The sequence below is a fragment of the Microcaecilia unicolor genome, chromosome 1, assembly GCF_901765095.1.
Source record: "Microcaecilia unicolor chromosome 1, aMicUni1.1, whole genome shotgun sequence".
NCBI classification, from domain to species: Eukaryota; Metazoa; Chordata; class Amphibia; order Gymnophiona; family Siphonopidae; genus Microcaecilia; species Microcaecilia unicolor.
The window spans coordinates 170,104,800-170,122,504 of NC_044031.1; the positions used below are offsets into that span (position 1 = coordinate 170,104,800).

General features: G+C 42.0%; 1 protein-coding gene across 1 annotated transcript in view; it reads right to left on the bottom strand.

The window, feature by feature from the left end:
• Window positions 1-269: 269 nt before the first annotated feature.
• The window catches only part of JAZF1 (JAZF zinc finger 1), a 473,852-nt gene continuing 456,416 nt past the window's right edge, over window positions 270-17,705 (bottom strand). Inside the window, exon 5 of the mRNA XM_030202468.1 lies at window positions 270-2,700. Within this exon, the coding sequence (XP_030058328.1) occupies window positions 2,524-2,700 (177 nt within the window). The 3' untranslated portion in view covers window positions 270-2,523. The remainder of the gene's footprint in view (window positions 2,701-17,705) is intronic.

Sequence of the window (17,705 nt, forward strand, 5' to 3'; positions counted from 1 at the left end):
GGGGGGGGGGGGGGGGGGGGGGGAGAGAGGAAAGGGTACAGGTAAGGACAGAGGCTGGGTATTTTTCCACCCTGCGTCAGATCCTCACCTGGCCAATGGTTAAGCTGGCTCTGAAAGACATAGTACAAAACCTACAGTCAAGAACATTTGAAGTTGAACATTAAACAGCATAGCAGGCAGCATATTAAATGCTTAGCTTGATTTCTTTAACAGCAAAGGTCTACATTTTAGAAAGTACACTACAAAAAAACCCCACAAATCATGTGACATTTTCAGTCAGAGGCTGTTTATTTTTAAACTTTTGATTTACATTGATAAGCAGCTTTATTGATAGGAGTACTGATTCATTAAGTTGCCTTCTGTTCTAAAACACAAACTTCTGTTACCTTCAAACAATTGTGTCTCCAGCAAAACATATGAAAATATAATTTAAAGCGCACACTTTTCACTGACACGGTACAATACATTCACTATACACAGTATAACAAAATAATCCCATCCTTACTGGTTTAATAATACTGTCACAATGAATAGGTAAATAGAAACTGGACTTTTCAGTTTTATAGTTGAAAAGAATTTACATGCAACAATGACACTATTTTATGACTGTTTAACTAACTTATCCAGTCTGCCGTTCCTTGCACTAGAAAGTGCAGAGCCAAAAAATGTGTGCTGTTCTGAACACTGCCAGACTGCCAGCAGATACACAAAACAGCCAAATAGGGCCAAAAGGCACCAACCAGAGCACTCTCATGTTTAACTCACCCTCTAAACTCCAACAAACCACACGTGCCTCTTTCAGACTTAACGTGCTGTAAACGTAAAATCCTCATCATGAGCAGTTCCAAAAATGTGAAAAGGGAAAGATTCCCTCATCTAGGCAGCAGAAAAATGTCACAACTGAAAGCCCTGTTTCATAAAAGCAAGCAAACCTTCTTTCTTCTCTAGATACCGACAGCACAGGAGGTAGAAAGCGTGCATTATTCCAATACTATGTACAGCTGTGGAACAGAAAGATCTCAAAGTCACTTTTCACAAATTTGATTTCTTACGCCACACATTATCTATGGTTTTTGCATAATTAACCAATTGGCAAACTCTATTAGGAGTAGCACTTGTGAGAAAAGTATGTGCCAGGCATGCTGCTCCTCTGTGCAAGAAACCTTCAGGAATGCTTTAGACACAAGTTCCTTTCTGACAGGTCTCAATTTAAATCACTCTTTGATCATCTGTGGCACATGTCACGTCATCTCCAGTAAGGCTCAATGTATCATTATTTCAGCAAAGTGATTTATAAAGCTAAACAGACATGTCCAATTGGAATGCAGTGAAATATAATACAAGGTTAAATCGACAAAAATGCCAACAAAAGGGGGGGAAACAGTTGTCTAGAAATACAGTGAACATGAAAAGGAAGGTTTCTAGAAATCCCCTTGACGATGTTCTACCTCAAACCACGCTTACAATTTGTCCAGTCATTTTGTGCAACTCTAGGCAGGTGTGTGTTCGTTTGGATGGTAGTTGCAGCTGTTGGCATTACATAAAATATTTCCTCTGTTGGCAATAGAGAACGACAAAGTGCTTTAAAACTTCATCTTTAGATGAAGAATCATGTTTCACATGAAAATTAAAAGGACAGAAAAAAAAAAAAACAAGCAAGCAAAAAACCCCCATACATTTGCACTTTTTTTTGTTTTGTTTTTTTTAAGATCTAGCTTGGAGGAAAAAGATTTATTTGGACAGAGAAACTTGGGTCTCAATAGTGGTGTTGATGTGAATCATGCTATTAACTAATCATGGCCACAATGGAATTCCCCATACTGTAGCCATTTTTAACACTGATGTGAATTTCTTTCTGCAGCTCCAATGGCAAGATTTTCAGCATTTGCAAAGGGGAAAAACAGAATTTGCAAAATATAAAATACAGAAAGCATACCTTTTAATGTATGTTAAATAAGTATGAAAATATTTTTAGCATATAATGTTAAACATTCTTATTTATATTTCCAGTAGCTAAAGTCTTGCTACCCACTGATACCAGCTCCATTATGTAAGGCATGTTAACCAATTGGACAATGGTGGCACTGTTTTGGTTTCTTAACACGCACACATATCAATGTGTTGAAAAAACTTTACTTACACTGCAGTCTTGAAATTTCAAAGCTAGGTTTCTCTCCCCATCCAACATTGCATCACAACTAAACAATATGCAACACACACTAACTTACTTTTTGTTAGGAAGGAGGAATACAGGTTCTGAAAAATGTATAAGCTTTTTTTTCTTTTTTTTAATTTAGCACCTTAATAAAGTAATGAAAATGGGTATGTGATTAATGTGTGCAAATGTACAAAATCTACAAAGATACATCATTCCAAAATTACTGAAAAAATCTTAAAGCATGCACTTAAAACTCAGGTTTTAAAGGGCTATGGATTGCTTTCCCTTTAGAGCAAAGTAAGGTAGCTGTTTTCAAAATCTGCAACTGCTGGTGAGTATTTCTTGGCACAGTTGTGACCAGCGCTTTATTGCTGCATCTTCCTGATAATCTCAGCAGACACTGGGGGGTGGAAATTGATTGTGTGGTGCCGCAAGCCCTGAGCTGTCTTGTAACTCTTCCCACAACGACATTTGAATGGTTTACGGACACGGATCTGTGTTCTGTGACCATTCTTGGCGTGGTATTTAATACCATTGACATTCTGTGGATGAGAAAATAAAAAACAAAAGAGACAGTCAGAAATTGTAAATGATGTGTGGAGAATCCTAGTAGCAGTGTTGTTCCTAGTGTAAAATTGATTCTTTGCAGGTAAACACATTTTTATTAGGCTGATACACAAATTTCCCCATAGATGTGAAGACCACACAGGTCCAATCTACATATATGACCACAACTGAGAGACAGTACAGCACATATCTGAGATAGAAACTACAGGCCCAATATTCAAAGGATTTATGAGTTTTGCTCATAAATTGGCCTCTCTGAAAATTTACTGGGAATGAGTGCAAAACTTTATACTCAAAATTTCAGATTTCACTACACTTCTAACTTTAGGAGCATTAAAAGTGGGTAGCAGTGGGACGGATTGGGGAGAATTTAGGAACTCATGCAGACTTTCAACACTAATCTCATAAATTACACTCATAAGTATAGGCAAATGAACAAGCAGCTTAAATGTACAAGTATAGCTTTTAAGCTCCTAAAATTAAGATGAATTTTCAGATGAAAAGTTATGCTCCTGAGTTCGGCTAAAAACAGGGCACACATTTAGGAGCTTAAATTTAGCAGCTCAGCTTTTTTAATATCAGGCTCTCTTTACAATTGTTCAGCAGCAATCAGACCAGTGGCACTGCTAGGACTGAATGGGCCCCGACTGGAGAAATTAAGATGGGCCTCTATAACGTCATCTCTCAAAACTCTTTTACAATTCCAGTAAACAATCCCTGTAAAAAGCAAACATATTCCAGACCTATTTAGAACACCTGTCATAGTAATAGAAATAGAGCTATCAGAGATGCACACTTCCCAAAGATGACATGTTACAATTAATAAATTCAGAAAAACAACATTTTTCTATCTTTGTTGTCTGAACATTGCTTTGGTTCAAGGTCTCTCTTCTGCTTTTCTATTTTTTCTTAATTCTCTTTCCGGGGTCTCCTGTCCTTTTGACATTTGTTCTTTCTCTATGTTCATCATCCATCTTCCCTCTTCAACCCTTATCTGACCAGCATCTCCTTTCTGTGTCCCTGTCCCTATTCTCCCCCTGTGTCTAGCAATGACCCTCTATGTCCATGTCACATACCCTGCCTCGCTTCAGCTTCTGAAGTTCAACTACAGTTGAAAAGCAGAAAAGCTATGCCTACTTTCTCCCTTTTTAAATAACCCAGCACCTTAGTTCTTTTAATGGGAGACTGTAGCCCATTTACATTGAGTATGAATTATCTTCTGCTTAGCCAATCCCATTTTTCCGTAGGTTAAATTGTAAATTCCCTTTTGTTACCACAGTACCTATCGAGGGGCTTTAACCTCTTCTGGCAGCCTATCTCCCCTTGACTGCTCCTTGTCCTAATTGAACCCCCTTTTCCCAGCTCACTGAACATCTATAACCTATTTCCCCCCATAAATCCCTATCCTTATCCACTTCCACACCTCTTGTATTCATGCCCAACACATACACCAAAACCCTCTCTTTCCCCCATGCCCTTCTCCAGTTTCCACAAGTCCACCAAATAAACTGCAATCACCCACCCTGAACCCTTAGCTTCCCTCTCCTCATATTACACATCCTTAATATCCCAGGCAACACAATTTGCAAACCAACTGTCCAACCAATTCAACTAATATAGTATGCTCATGGCAGTAGTATCTCAAGTCCAACTCTGGCAGCAGTCCTTTGCAAGCTTCCCCACCATGATGCTCCAGCAAGTTAGGCCATCTATTGCATCGTATCTCCCACCACCCCCTTGATCTCCAGATTCCACACCAACCTCTCCTGCATTTCTCCAGGGATGATGCTAGCTCTGTTCAAACAGTACAGTGAGAAGGGGGAACAGTCTGGAACTGCTCTCAACTGCTGGTTGTTAGGTCTTTCTAAGCACTTAGAATTCTGACAGTTCCAGTACAATATAGAAGTCGTTACTTTGCCCTTGTATCACAGGCTCCTGCTTGTACGATTCCAATACCAAGTTCTTTTGCCCTACTCCTGTGTTGGGCTTTTGTTGCTTTTTAGTGAGTCAAGAAACAGTTTCACCTCTTTCATGGTCTTGAAGGCCACGGTCCAGTTGTTGTAGCTGACTCACATCTGTGCAAGATGATGCAGATGCCTTTATTGTAGAGCACTATACAATATGGCGCCATGGCTCTCCGACTCCTCGCCACCTGTGCGGAGAAATCTTGGAACAGCAGCAGCTTTGCTCTTTTGAATTCCAAGATGCATTTACTTTTGTACAGCCCCACCAGAGCATTGCTCCCAATACAACAGCTGCCAAGACTGCCATGGGAGGTCCTAGAAGCCATTTTGCAATTGGAACCAGCAAAGGCAGGAGCTCCTGCCCTTGCTGGCTCCAATCACAAAAAGGCTGCCAGGACTGCTGCAGGTGTTGGGAGAAGCAGCACGGCAGGAACGAGTGGGGTTTGTTCCTGTCCCCAAAGAAGTTGCTAAACCACTAGGAATTCCTAAACAGGCCTATGGGCAGCTGGGTGGGATGGGGGAGGGTGTTTTTCAGGTTTCAGACAAAAATGCACAGGCATTTTCGGCCAAAATACAAATCCAGATTTATTCAGTTGGCCTCTAAAAGAAATTCCAGCTAAGGTGATGTTGTGTGCAGAGAAAGCCAATATTGACCATTCCAATTCAGGTGATGCCTTATTTTCTACGACACTGCCAGGTTAAGACTGGAAGATAGTAGAATAAATCATCTAACTGCAGAAATGGGGGTGGTGGGGGGGGGGGGGGAATCTGGAAATCACTTTACAAACCCTGCTCCTACTGAGATTTACACAACCATTAGACATAGTTACACTTCTAAACCAGAACTGGGATATATTGCCCTACTGAGAATTGGGCATCCCTCCTCCACTCCTTGGGCCACCAAAGTAAACAAACTATGGCAATAGGTCCTTTCCGAGTCTGTCTTCTTAAAGGTGCAGGAGTTTGCAGGCCAGCAATATATAAATACCTGCCAGCCCATAAGCCCTGTGTCTTAAACAGGACAGACTTAGAGGGCACCGACTGTTGCTGCTGTTTGTTTATATCAATTGCAGGCAGGATTACATGAAGTGTAGTGCAATAAAAGCCATAGCTTTGAGCAGTAGAGGCTTCATCACCAAGATTCGTAGGGGGATGGAGAGTAAAATCAAGAGATCAGGAGGGGCCATGACAGCATCTTCATGCCTGGGACAATTTTGGCCACAATTTGCCCTTACTAGAACTAGTCTGCACAATGTCTTCCATATTTTATTCTTAGCTGATGGTTGGAATGAAATCTACATCAAGCGAAGGGTTATTTGTGAAATTATACCCAAGAAGAAAAAGACTGAACACTCTATGGCAAACTGATTACATTTTTCAGCAACACACAATAGTAAAGATGTCCTCTATGTTTTTTCATTTTTTTTTTTTAATGATAACGGCATGTTCTCAAGCCAACTTTTCAAAAATGGGCAGTGACTGTTGTTCTATAGTTTCAGGGATTCTTACAAATCGCAGATTGCTCCTTTGGGAGCAGTTTTCAAGGTCCTTTAATTTCTCTGTGTGCACTGGTGTTGATGATTTTTAACCCTTTGTTTTTGGTAAGTAGGCCTTAAACAACATCTTCAGCTCCCAAGATCCTTAGTTCTAGTTCTACAGTGCAACCAGTGGTGTTGGCAATCAGCCGTTACATTCTGGATATTTGGTCTGATGATTTTTCAAAGCTTGAATCTAAAGCCTTGACCACCAAAGATGTTAACTGTGCAATCAAGGACTCGGTAAGTGGTAGCTGTGTTCCCACAGTTCCTCTGCCATCTTTTCCTCCCCTGCCTTTGTGCAGTCTTTGTTTTCTTAGGTGTTTGTCTGCCATAGCAATCCTTGATTTTGTGAGAAATCTGCCCATACAAGTTGTTACACTTGAGAAGCCAATTGCTAGCTTTAGTTCTTGGTTTGGAAGATTAGATGAGGCTGGATGAAGCAGGGGCCTTTCAGGAGGTGGAGAATGGACCCTGTTGGGACAGGTTCTTATTTTGTTGCAGAAGGGATTAGATAGAGAATATAAGGATGGGAGGGGAGTTAGGATTTAGAGGTCAATTAGTGAAGGGGGCAGCAGAGTGTGGGGGAATGGGAAGGTTGTTGGAGTTTGCTAACCCTTCAAAGGGTTGTTGGAAAGGAACGGTGCCATATTGGCTGCTTGGTTGTTCATTAATGCCTGATTGTTTTTTGTATATGTAGGCTATTGCTTCTAAATATCTATCTACTGGATTGTTTTCTGAGATGCTTAAGCACTGGTCTGAACAATTTTAAAGGCAAGTGCATATCAGTTAGGGAGCAACTTTCTGTAACCTGGACATGCGGGGGTTCCAGGTCTAAATACCAATGCTCATCTTTTTGGTCATAGACGTCCCTCCCACAACACACTTAGTCTACACTCCCTTGCCACAAGGACATACTACTGTTTTAGATGTCCATATTCCGCCTTTCTAAATTCGAGATTTGGAAATCCATCCAATATGGATGTTTAAATGCTGGTTTTCAGACATCCTAAACATGAATAGCGCTTCTAAAATATGGGCAACAGTGAAGCATTGGTACACTCACAGAGGAAATATCTAGACTATTTTATAAATCATTAAATCCCTAGTATATAAAACAAACAGAGTCCTACAAGACACCACAGACTTTCTGATCAAATTTAAAAAAAAAAAAAAAAGCATCTGGAAGCTACCACCTGGTCCTCTCCTGGTCACAATAAATACAAAATAACTATACAGCAATGTTCTGCAGATGGCCCAGCTGCATGTGACCAATTCCTAAAAGCATCTACCCTAGACCACCAATATACACTGGAAACTATCACAAAATTAATCAAATTCATCCTAACCCGCAACTACTTCTAGTTCACAATCAGGCTTATTTTCGAAAGAGATCGCCGGCGATCTTCCGACACAAATCGGGAGATGGCCGGCCATCTCCTAAAACCGGCCAAATCGGTATAATCGAAAGCCGATTTTTGGACACACTCGCCGGCATTCCGTCGCGGAGGCGGCTAAACTTCAAGGGGGCGTGTCGGCAGGGTAGTGAAGGCGGGATGTGGGTGTGCTTACGAGATGGCCGGCTTCAGCTGATAATGGAAAAAAGAAAACCGGCGATGACGAGCATTTGGCCGGTTTTACTTGGTCTATTTATTTTCACGACCAAGTCTCAAAAAGATGCCCAAACTGACCAGATGACCACCGGAAGGAATCGGGGATGACCTCCCCATACTCCTCCAGTGACCACCAACCCCCTCCCACCCCCAAAAAAAACTTTAAAACATTTCCTTCCTAGGAGGGGAAGCCAGTCGGCCAGCTCGTAAAAAAAAAAAAAAAGGATCTTGCTGATCAGTTATGTTATGACTTACTTGTTTTGGAGTGCTTTATTTTGTGATACTGTTTTGAGAAATGTTCAAGAAAGACTTCATACAAATTAAAAAAGTCCCTGCCGTTCATTTTCCCTTGATGGCCGTCCCTGACGTGCACTTCCCTTAATAGCTGTCTTTCTCTTGATGGCCGTCTTTCTCTCTGAAAGTGCACTTCTCTTAATGGCCGGCTTTCTCCCCAAACAGGGAAATCAAAACAATTTTTGCTCACAGTTTTTTTTAGTAGTAACAGTGGGATTTGAACCAGCCACCTCTACATTACAAGAGCCATGATATAACCACTAGGCCACAGCTCCACTTACTTGGCTGTTCCTCCCTTTTGATTATACCCCTTCAGGTCTCTCTCAGCCAATCACAGTGCATTAAGCTGTCTGTGAGTGGCTGACAGAGACCTGGAGGGGTATAATCAAAAGGGAGGGACACCCAAGTAAGTGGAGCTGTGGCCAAGTGGTTACATCACTGGTCTTGTAATGCAGAGGTGGCTGGTTCAAATCCCACTGTTACTACAAAAAAAGCAGTGTGCAAAAACTTTTGATTTCCCTGTTCAGGGAGAAAGACGGCCATTAAGAGAAGTGCATTTTCGGAGAGAAAGACGGCTATTAAGGGAAGTGCACGTCAGGGACGGCCATCAAGGGAAAATGCACGGCAGGGACTTTTTTAATTAGTATGAAGTCTTTCTTGAACATTTCTCAAAACAGTATCACAAAATACAGCACTCCTGAACAAGTCATAACATAACTGATCAGCAAGATATAAACATCCAGAAGTACCAGTGCACTACGAATGCTGGCCCCTCCCACGGCCAAATGCCTTGGATTTGGCCGGGTTTGAGATGGCCGGTTCCAGTTTCCATTATCGCTGAAAAACAAAGTCGGCCATCTCAGACCCGGCGATCTGTGGCATTTGGCCGGCCCCAACCGTATTATCGAAATAAAAGTTGGCCGGCCATCTTTTTCGATAATTCGGTTCTGGCCAGCTGTTGCGGCGCCGCCAAAATAGATCGCCGGTGATCGATTTCGCTGGCGCCGTTTGATTATGCCCCTCAATGACATCTATCTACAAATCATAAGCAATGCTATGGGCACCAGGATGGCACCACAATATGCCAACCTTTTCATGGTAGAACTGAAAGAGACATTTTTGAATACATATCAGACTAAACCCTTTAAATATTATCAATACATTGATATTCAAAATTGACTACTCCACAAAAAAAGTTAACTTTCTAGACCCACAGCTTTCTATCAACAATGGCTATATACAAATCATCATCAATCTATATAAATGAGACGTGACCGACTCACCTGCAAATGCGCAGTAGAGACCGAACGTTGATAGAGTCCAAGCCCCGCCTCCACCAGCAGTACAGCCCAATAGGGAGCAGGTCTTGGACATGGGCATGGAAATTGGAGGAGGAGGGAGGGAAGGAGGGGCGGAACTGAGAGGGAAACGGACGGAGCGATGGAGGCGAACTGACGACAGGACTCACGGGAGGTAACACGGCAACAGCAGAAAGAGGGGGGATCGACGCCGGGGGGGTTCAAAGGTGGTGGCGCGAGTGCGCGCCACATCATGCCCGATGTTACTAGGCGGAGCCACTGCGGCAAGCTGGGCGAGGCTAAACAACGGAGAGAAGAGCGATGTTCCTGGGCGGAGCTGCTGCGGCGAGCTGGGCGAGGCTAACCAATGGAGAGAACTGCGATGTTCCTGGGCGAAGCCGCTGCGGCGAGCTGGGTGAGGCTAACCAATGGAGAGAACTGCGATGTTCCTGGGCGAAGCCGCTGCGGCGAGCTGGGTGAGGCTAACCAATGGAGAGAACTGCGATGTTCCTGGGCGAAGCCGCTGCAGCAAGCTGGGTGAGGCTAACCAATGGAGAGAAGAAGGCTCCTGGGAGGGAGGGAATTAGATGTGAAAATAGAACAGACCAATACTCGCCCGTTTTAACAGGCTTAACGGCTAGTATCTATATACAAGAAACCAATTGACAGGTGCAGCTACCTCCACAATTCCAGCTTCACATATAAAAAAGTCCATCATATACAGCCAAGCCACACAATACCATCATATATGCTTTGACCCAAGAGACAAGGGATAAACACCTTTAAATCCTGACTGAATCCTTCAAACAGAAAGGCTACAACCACCAAATGATCTCCAGGAAAATGGTCTCTTCACTTAACACACCCGGGGAAAACCTACTGCAGTAACAAAGAAAAGAAAACCCCAGAGAAAGTCCGCTTTGTAGTGACATACAATCCGGAGATGGGAAAACAGAAAAATCATAAAAGATCTAAGATCCACAAGAGCTAGTCTTCTGACAACCACAAAATTTGAAGCAAAAACTAGTGAAAAGCAAGCTCCCAACAGAAGCTCAAAGAAGAGAAGGGCATTCATTAGTTCTTGCTATACAGTAAACTGTAAATTGTGCCAACACATATCACAGGACCCCACAGTTACTCATATGGGAAAAAATATTCAACATAAAGAGATCTTACTCATGCTTTTCTTCAAATGTTGTATGTATTATTCAATACAAAAAATATGAAGAAGGATGCTATACTGGAAAATCTGCTCACACTGGCACCATATCAATCAGCACAAAGCAAATAAAGGTGACACCTCCATGAATGAGCACTTTTCAAAACCTGCACACTGCATCAATGACCTTTTGGTCAGAATACTAAAACATGATGAAATATTTTGACACCCACTAGACAGGACTTAAGAAGGATCTGGCTTTCTTATCACATTACAAACTATAAAATTATACTGCCTTCTCACCTTCTGATGATCCATCCACCTCTCCTTGTTTCTCCTTGTCACTCCCCATCCTCTCTCCACCGCCACTCCCGCTCCCTCTTGACTGTCACTGGAATGCTTTTCATGTTTCAGTATATGTATTTTTGATTTTGTCAGAACCGACCTGAAGGCTGTGTCTTGGAATGCTTGTCAAAAAATGTATTGTTAGTCTGATTAAAAAAAGGTATCACCTTATTTTCCTTCTTTTGTCTTGTTTTATTTCTATTTATCACAATGCCGTGACTCGGATCCGAACCGAGGTTGCTGTTACCTTTAAAGTGGAAATGTCTAAATAAATAAATAAAATTAATATGACTGCCAAACTAGTTTATCCACATAATCAAAAGACTGGCTTTGCACTCTTATTTAGGCAGGTTTTAAAGATATTGCACTCTTTGGGAGTAAATTTATAAAATGTTTTACATGTGGTAAACTGCACGGCTACATATACAAATAAAAGTAAGCTCACAGGAGCAGCCAGATTGTGGCATGATTGGTGGTGCAAAGATGTCTCTCTGCTCTGCTGGCCTGTTTTTCCTAACGAAACACAAAAAAGAGAAGGGGGTAGACCAATGTAGCTCCAAAAAAGTGGTTTATTGATTTAAAAATAACTCAATACAGAACTGCATTTCGGCACCTGAAGCGCCTGCCTCAGGAGTCAATGCACAACAGACCGTGGTAGGCCAGGTGCCCTTAAATACAACTAAAGATCAGACAAAAGATGTCAAATCAATAGTGTCAGGTACTAAGCATCATGCAAATAAGAACAACAAACATACTCTGAAATGTCTATATGCAAATGCTAGGAGTTTAAGAAATAAGATGGGAGAGTTGGAATATATTGCACTAAATGAAAAATTGGATATAATAGGCATTACTGAGACCTGGTGGAAGGAGGATAACCAGTGGGACACTGTCATACCGGGGTACAAAGTATATCGTAATGATAGGGTGGACCGGACTGGTGGAGGGGTAGCATTGTATATTAACGAGAGCCTTGACTCAGATAGATTATAAATTCAGCAGGACACAAATCACACCTTTGAATCACTGTGGGTTGAAATTCCATGTATAAAAGGGAAAAAAATGGTGATAGGAGTGTACTACCGTCCGCCTCGCCAGGATGAGCAGGTAGACACAGAAATGATAAAAGAAATCAGAGACGCGAACAAAATGGGCAATGTGATAATAATGGGTGACTTCAATTATCCAAATATAGACTGGGTAAATGTAACATCGGGACACGCTACAGAGATACAATTCCTTGATGAAATCAAGGACAGCTTTATGGAGCAACTGGTGCAGGAGCCGACGAGAGAAGGAAAAATTCTAGACTTGGTCCTTAGTGGAGCGCATGATCTGGTGAGGGACGTTATGGTACTGGGGCCGCTTGATAACAGTGACCATAATATGATCAGTTTTGACATCGACCTTGAAGTAACTGTACACAGAAAGTCAAATACGTTAGCGTTTAACTTTAAAAAAGGAGACTATGATAAAATGAGAAGAACGGTAAAAAAAACAACTTAGGGGGGCAACTGAGAGAGTAAAAACTGTACAACAGGCGTGGACGCTGTTCAAAAATACCATCCTGGAGGCCCAGGCCATACATATTCCGCAAATTAGAAAAGAAAGACGGAAGTCCAAAAGACACCCGGCCTGGTTGAAAAGTGAGGTGAAGGAAGCTATTAGGGCTAAAAGAAACGCCTTCAGAAAATGGAAGAAGGAACCATCTGAAAATAACAAGAAACAGCATAAGGAGTGTCAAAACAAATGCAAGGCGCAGATTAAGAAGGCCAAGAGGGAGTATGAAAAAAAGATAGCATTAGAGGCAAAAAAACATAGTAAAAATTTTTTTCGGTATATTAAAAGCAGGAAGCCGGCAAAAGAATCGGTTGGGCCGCTGGATGACCGAGGGGTAAAAGGGGCGATCAAGGAAGACAAAGACGTAGCGGAGAGACTGAATGAATTCTTTGCTTCGGTCTTCACCGAGGAAGATTTGGGTGGGATACCGGTGTCAGAAATGGTATTTCAAGCGGACGAGTCGGAGAAACTTACTGACTTCACGGTAAACCTGGAGGACGTAATGGGGCAGTTCGGCAAACTGAAGAGTAGCAAATCTCCTGGACCGGATGGTATTCATCCTAGAGTACTGATAGAACTGAAAAACGAGCTTGCGGAGCTACTGCTAGTGATATGCAACTTATCCTTAAAATCGAGCGTGGTACCGGAAGATTGGAGGGTGGCCAATGTAACGCCCATTTTTAAAAAAGGCTCCAGGGGAGATCCGGGAAATTATAGACCAGTGAGTCTGACGTCGGTGCCTGGGAAAATGGTAGACGCTATTATTAAAAACAAAATTACAGAGCACATCCGAGGACATGGATTACTGAGACCAAGTCAGCATGGCTTTTGTGTGGGGAAATCTTGCCTGACCAATTTACTTCAATTCTTTGAAGGAGTGAACAAACATGTGGACAAAGGGGAGTCGGTTGATATTGTGTATCTGGATTTTCAAAAGGCGTTTGACAAGGTACCTCATGAAAGGCTACTGAGGAAATTGGAGGGTCATGGGATAGGAGGAAATGTCCTATTGTGGATTAAAAACTGGTTGAAGGATAGGAAACAGAGAGTGGGGTTAAATGGGCAGTATTCACAATGGAGAAGGGTAGTTAGTGGGGTTCCTCAGGGGTCCGTGCTAGGACCGCTGCTTTTTAATATATTTATAAATGATTTAGAGATGGGAGTAACTAGCGAGGTAATTAAATTTGCTGATGACACAAAGTTATTCAAAGTCGTTAAATCGTGACAGGATTGTGAAAAATTACAAGAGGACCTTACGAGACTGGGAGACTGGGCGGCTAAATGGCAGATGATGTTTAATGTGAGCAAGTGCAAGGTGATGCATGTGGGAAAAAAGAACCCGAATTATAGCTACATCATGCAAGGTTCCACGTTAGGAGTTACGGACCAAGAAAGGGATCTGGGTGTCGTCGTCGATAACACACTGAAACCTTCTGCTCAGTGTGCTGCTGCGGCTAAGAAAGCAAATAGAATGTTGGGTATTATTAGGAAAGGTATGGAAAACAGGTGTGAGGATGTTATAATGCCGTTGTATCGCTCCATGGTGCGACCGCACCTTGAGTATTGTGTTCAATTCTGGTCGCCGCATCTCAAGAAAGATATAGTAGAATTGGAAAAGGTGCAGCGAAGGGCGACTAAAATGATAGCGGGGATGGGACGACTTCCCTATGAAGAAAGACTAAGGAGGCTAGGGCTATACAGCTTGGAGAAGAGACAGCTGAGGGGAGACATGATAGAGATATATAAAATAATGAGTGGAGTGGAACAGGTGGATGTGAAGCGTCTGTTCACGCTTTCCAAAAATACTAGGACTAGGGGGCATGCGATGAAACTACAGTGTAGTAAATTTAAAACAAATCGGAGAAAGTTTTTCTTCACCCAACGTGTAATTAAACTCTGGAATTCGTTGCCGGAGAAAGTGGTGAAGGCGGTTAGCTTAGCAGTTTAAAAAGGGGTTGGACGGTTTCCTAAAGGACAAGTCCATAAACCGCTACTAAATGGACTTGGAAAAATCCAAAATTCCAGGAATAACATGTATAGAATGTTTGTACGTTTGGGAAGCTTGCCAGGTGCCCTTGGCCTGGATTGGCCGCTGTCGTGGACAGGATGCTGGGCTCGATGGACCCTTGGTCTTTTCCCAGTATGGCATTACTTATGCACTTATGTACTTATGTACGGTCTCAGTAAAAGTTGGTAACTGCAGAAAAATATAACACTGAAACCATCCACTAATGCAGCATCAGAGGCACTGTAGAACAAAACGCAAAGAGCGAAAAAGTACAAGATGCTTAAGTAAAAACAGCGTGTCTAGCCTGTTTTTCTTACCTTATCGAACTATTATGCCGCTTACCAAGCATAAGAGGGTGGTTAGAGTCGGTCCCTAACTATCCAGAACTTTCTCTCTGGCTCAGCATTCAGCAGTATCCTGCCAGGATCTCCCAAGAGACCAGAGTTTGGAGTCCCTTTGAGCAGGTGAAACAAAAAACAGGTAATACTCTGTTAAGGGTGGTGTATCCTCTTTTTTCTTGGCAATCTTCCTGTGGGATTTCCAATTTCTCTGCTTTTATATAACACCCATATGAGCTCACTTGGAAATATTATACTGGAAACTGGTGTGAAACTCTTACTGTAAGCAGATGATATTCTTGTGTTGATTCTGGTGGACTCATCCCAAGACATTACCCTCTCTAGGATTAAGAACTGTATGAAGGAAATAAGACATTGGTCTTTTCTTTTAGGCTCAAGTTAAACACAGATAAGACAAGAGTTCTCTGGTTCAGTGTAAATATGGATAATATTCCTGTGTATATCACCTGTTTTGATGGCACTCACTTGGTAGTGAATAGAACATCAAGAGTTCTTGGGGTTATCTTACATTCAGTTTTAATGATGAATGCTCAGATCAAACATCTATTCCAGAAGGCTTTTTTTTTTTTTAAAGGTGAAACAACTTTGATTAGTTTGTTCTTATTTTATTCCTAATTATTTCAAAGTGCTGACTCAATTATTAATTCTAACACTGTTGAACTACTGTAATTCCTTATATATTGGTATTACTCAAAAGCAAATGCAGACATTGCAGCTGATTCAGAATACAGCAGCTAGACTTTAAATTTGTTCATGTGCCTCTATTGCTGATCGATCTACACTGGCTTCCGGTAAAATCACAGAATTGTTTTAATGTGTAGCCTTGTTTTTTAAATTTAGAGGGTCACTTTCCAACTGATTTTGAGTGATTTCAATGATTGATGAACTTGCATGTATATTATGCTGCAATTTCCCTCTTTTAGAGATGTTAAATTGAAAAGATTTTATGAGCAGTGATCAGACGGCAAAATTTTGGAATATGCCCCTGGCTGAAATTAGATTGTGTTCTTCTTATATTCATTTCTGTAAACTGTTGAGATCATATTTGTTCTCTAAGTTTATTTTGAGTGTAATTACTATTATTGTAGCAGCAGCTCTGGACTGTTAACCTGCTCTGAACCTAACTTTAGAGATAAAGGGCTAGATTCTATATATGGTGCCTAAAAAAAATCCAAGAGGAAATAAGCATATTCTATAAAATTAAGGACCGGTATATAGAATACACATTATCAATACTGCAGCGCCTAAAGCTACGTGTTCATTTACGCCAATAAGAACCTGGTGTAAATCAATGCGCTTAGATTTAGGTGCACTGAGGTGTATTCTGTAATTGCATGCGTAACTGTTGGTACGCCTATAAACACGCTCCTTTTGAGCTATGCACGTTTATTTTGAACTGAGCGCTTTGCAATTTAAAGGCAGTTCTTTAAAAATGCTCACTTATCTTGTTCCGCCAATTAAGTTACTTATCTTCGCGCAAATCTAGATGCCATATATAGAATCCGGGGGAAAGCAGGCTATAAGTACCCATCATCGTCATCAGGTGCTAGGCCAGAGAAATGGAGACTCAGCCTGCCTAAGAATAGACATAGCAACGTTTCAGAACTATGCCCATAAGACAAAGGCACTGCGAAAGCTGTAAGGCTAAGGAGGAACTGTGATATGAGAACTACCACATGCTAGAACTCCAGGATTACTCTGTCAAGGTGGCAGTGAACTGATGAGTGTTTTTGGTAGTATTTAATAAACTACGTGGGAAGCACCTGCATGTACCCTCCACTATACTGCAATTCTCTGTATCCTTCATGGGCAAAATCAGTACAGTACAAGAAGGCTTCTAGGCTAAGACCTTTATGGCAAAGTTAGAGGCCTCAGTGGCTGCGAGTTCTAAAGATCTGTGAGAGCCAAAGGCCAGCAGGATGAAATGGTGGGAACTTTTGTGTTTAATAGTTACTTACTATTTCAGATGGAGACTCAAAGGTTCATATGGCAGGGCCACATGTGAAGAACAGCATTGAGATTGAGAACTAGGGGACTTACTTTGAGAAGCAAGCCCTAGAGGACCTAAGGGAGGGCTGTCTTCTGAGTGCAGGAAGGCTCAGGCTATGTGTTATAATGCTGAAGGGCCAGGCCTTGAGATATTCATGTGATGCAAGGCTCAAGGAGTACACCCCCTAATACGGTATACCATGAGGGGCATGCAGGTGGGAGGGAAGTTTTAGTTTCTACTTGAATTACAGTATTTCAGTTAAGAAAGGGTATGGGTGTGAGTAACCGGGTTAGGTTGTGCACTATCTATTTGGTTTTATTTTCTTTGGGGGGGGGGGGGGGGGCAATGTGCTTACATTTAAGCAAAAGTGGGTGCAGGGTTGGCCCTCAACACTAGGAACATGTGGCTAATATGTTTGTCATATTAAAGGGGAAGGGAGGGCATTTGGATGTGTGGGGAATGCTGGAAGGGGACTGTAGGAGACAGATGTTGCAGAGTTTGACTTCCCCTTGAAAATTGCACAGTGTAAGAACTGATGACCTGGTCCTCTAAGGCATGGGCCAAGAGACCTTAAAGTTCTGTTTGGCTGTGTGGCTATTTGTGCTATTCTGTTTGGCTGTGTGGAACTGGATTCCCAGTGAAAAGATCCAAGATTCTGTAGACCCTGAGAAGGCGCCATGCATGGACTGCCTTTCTAGAAGAATTGTACTTGGACAAGGCACAACACCAAATGTTGAGCAGGGACTGGGTAGGAGTGGTTTATGTAGTGCCATCAGGGATGTGCAGTGCAGGGGTGGTAATTCTTCTTAGTAAATCAGTCCCTGTCACTGTCAATAGGGTTAGTCCTGCAGACTA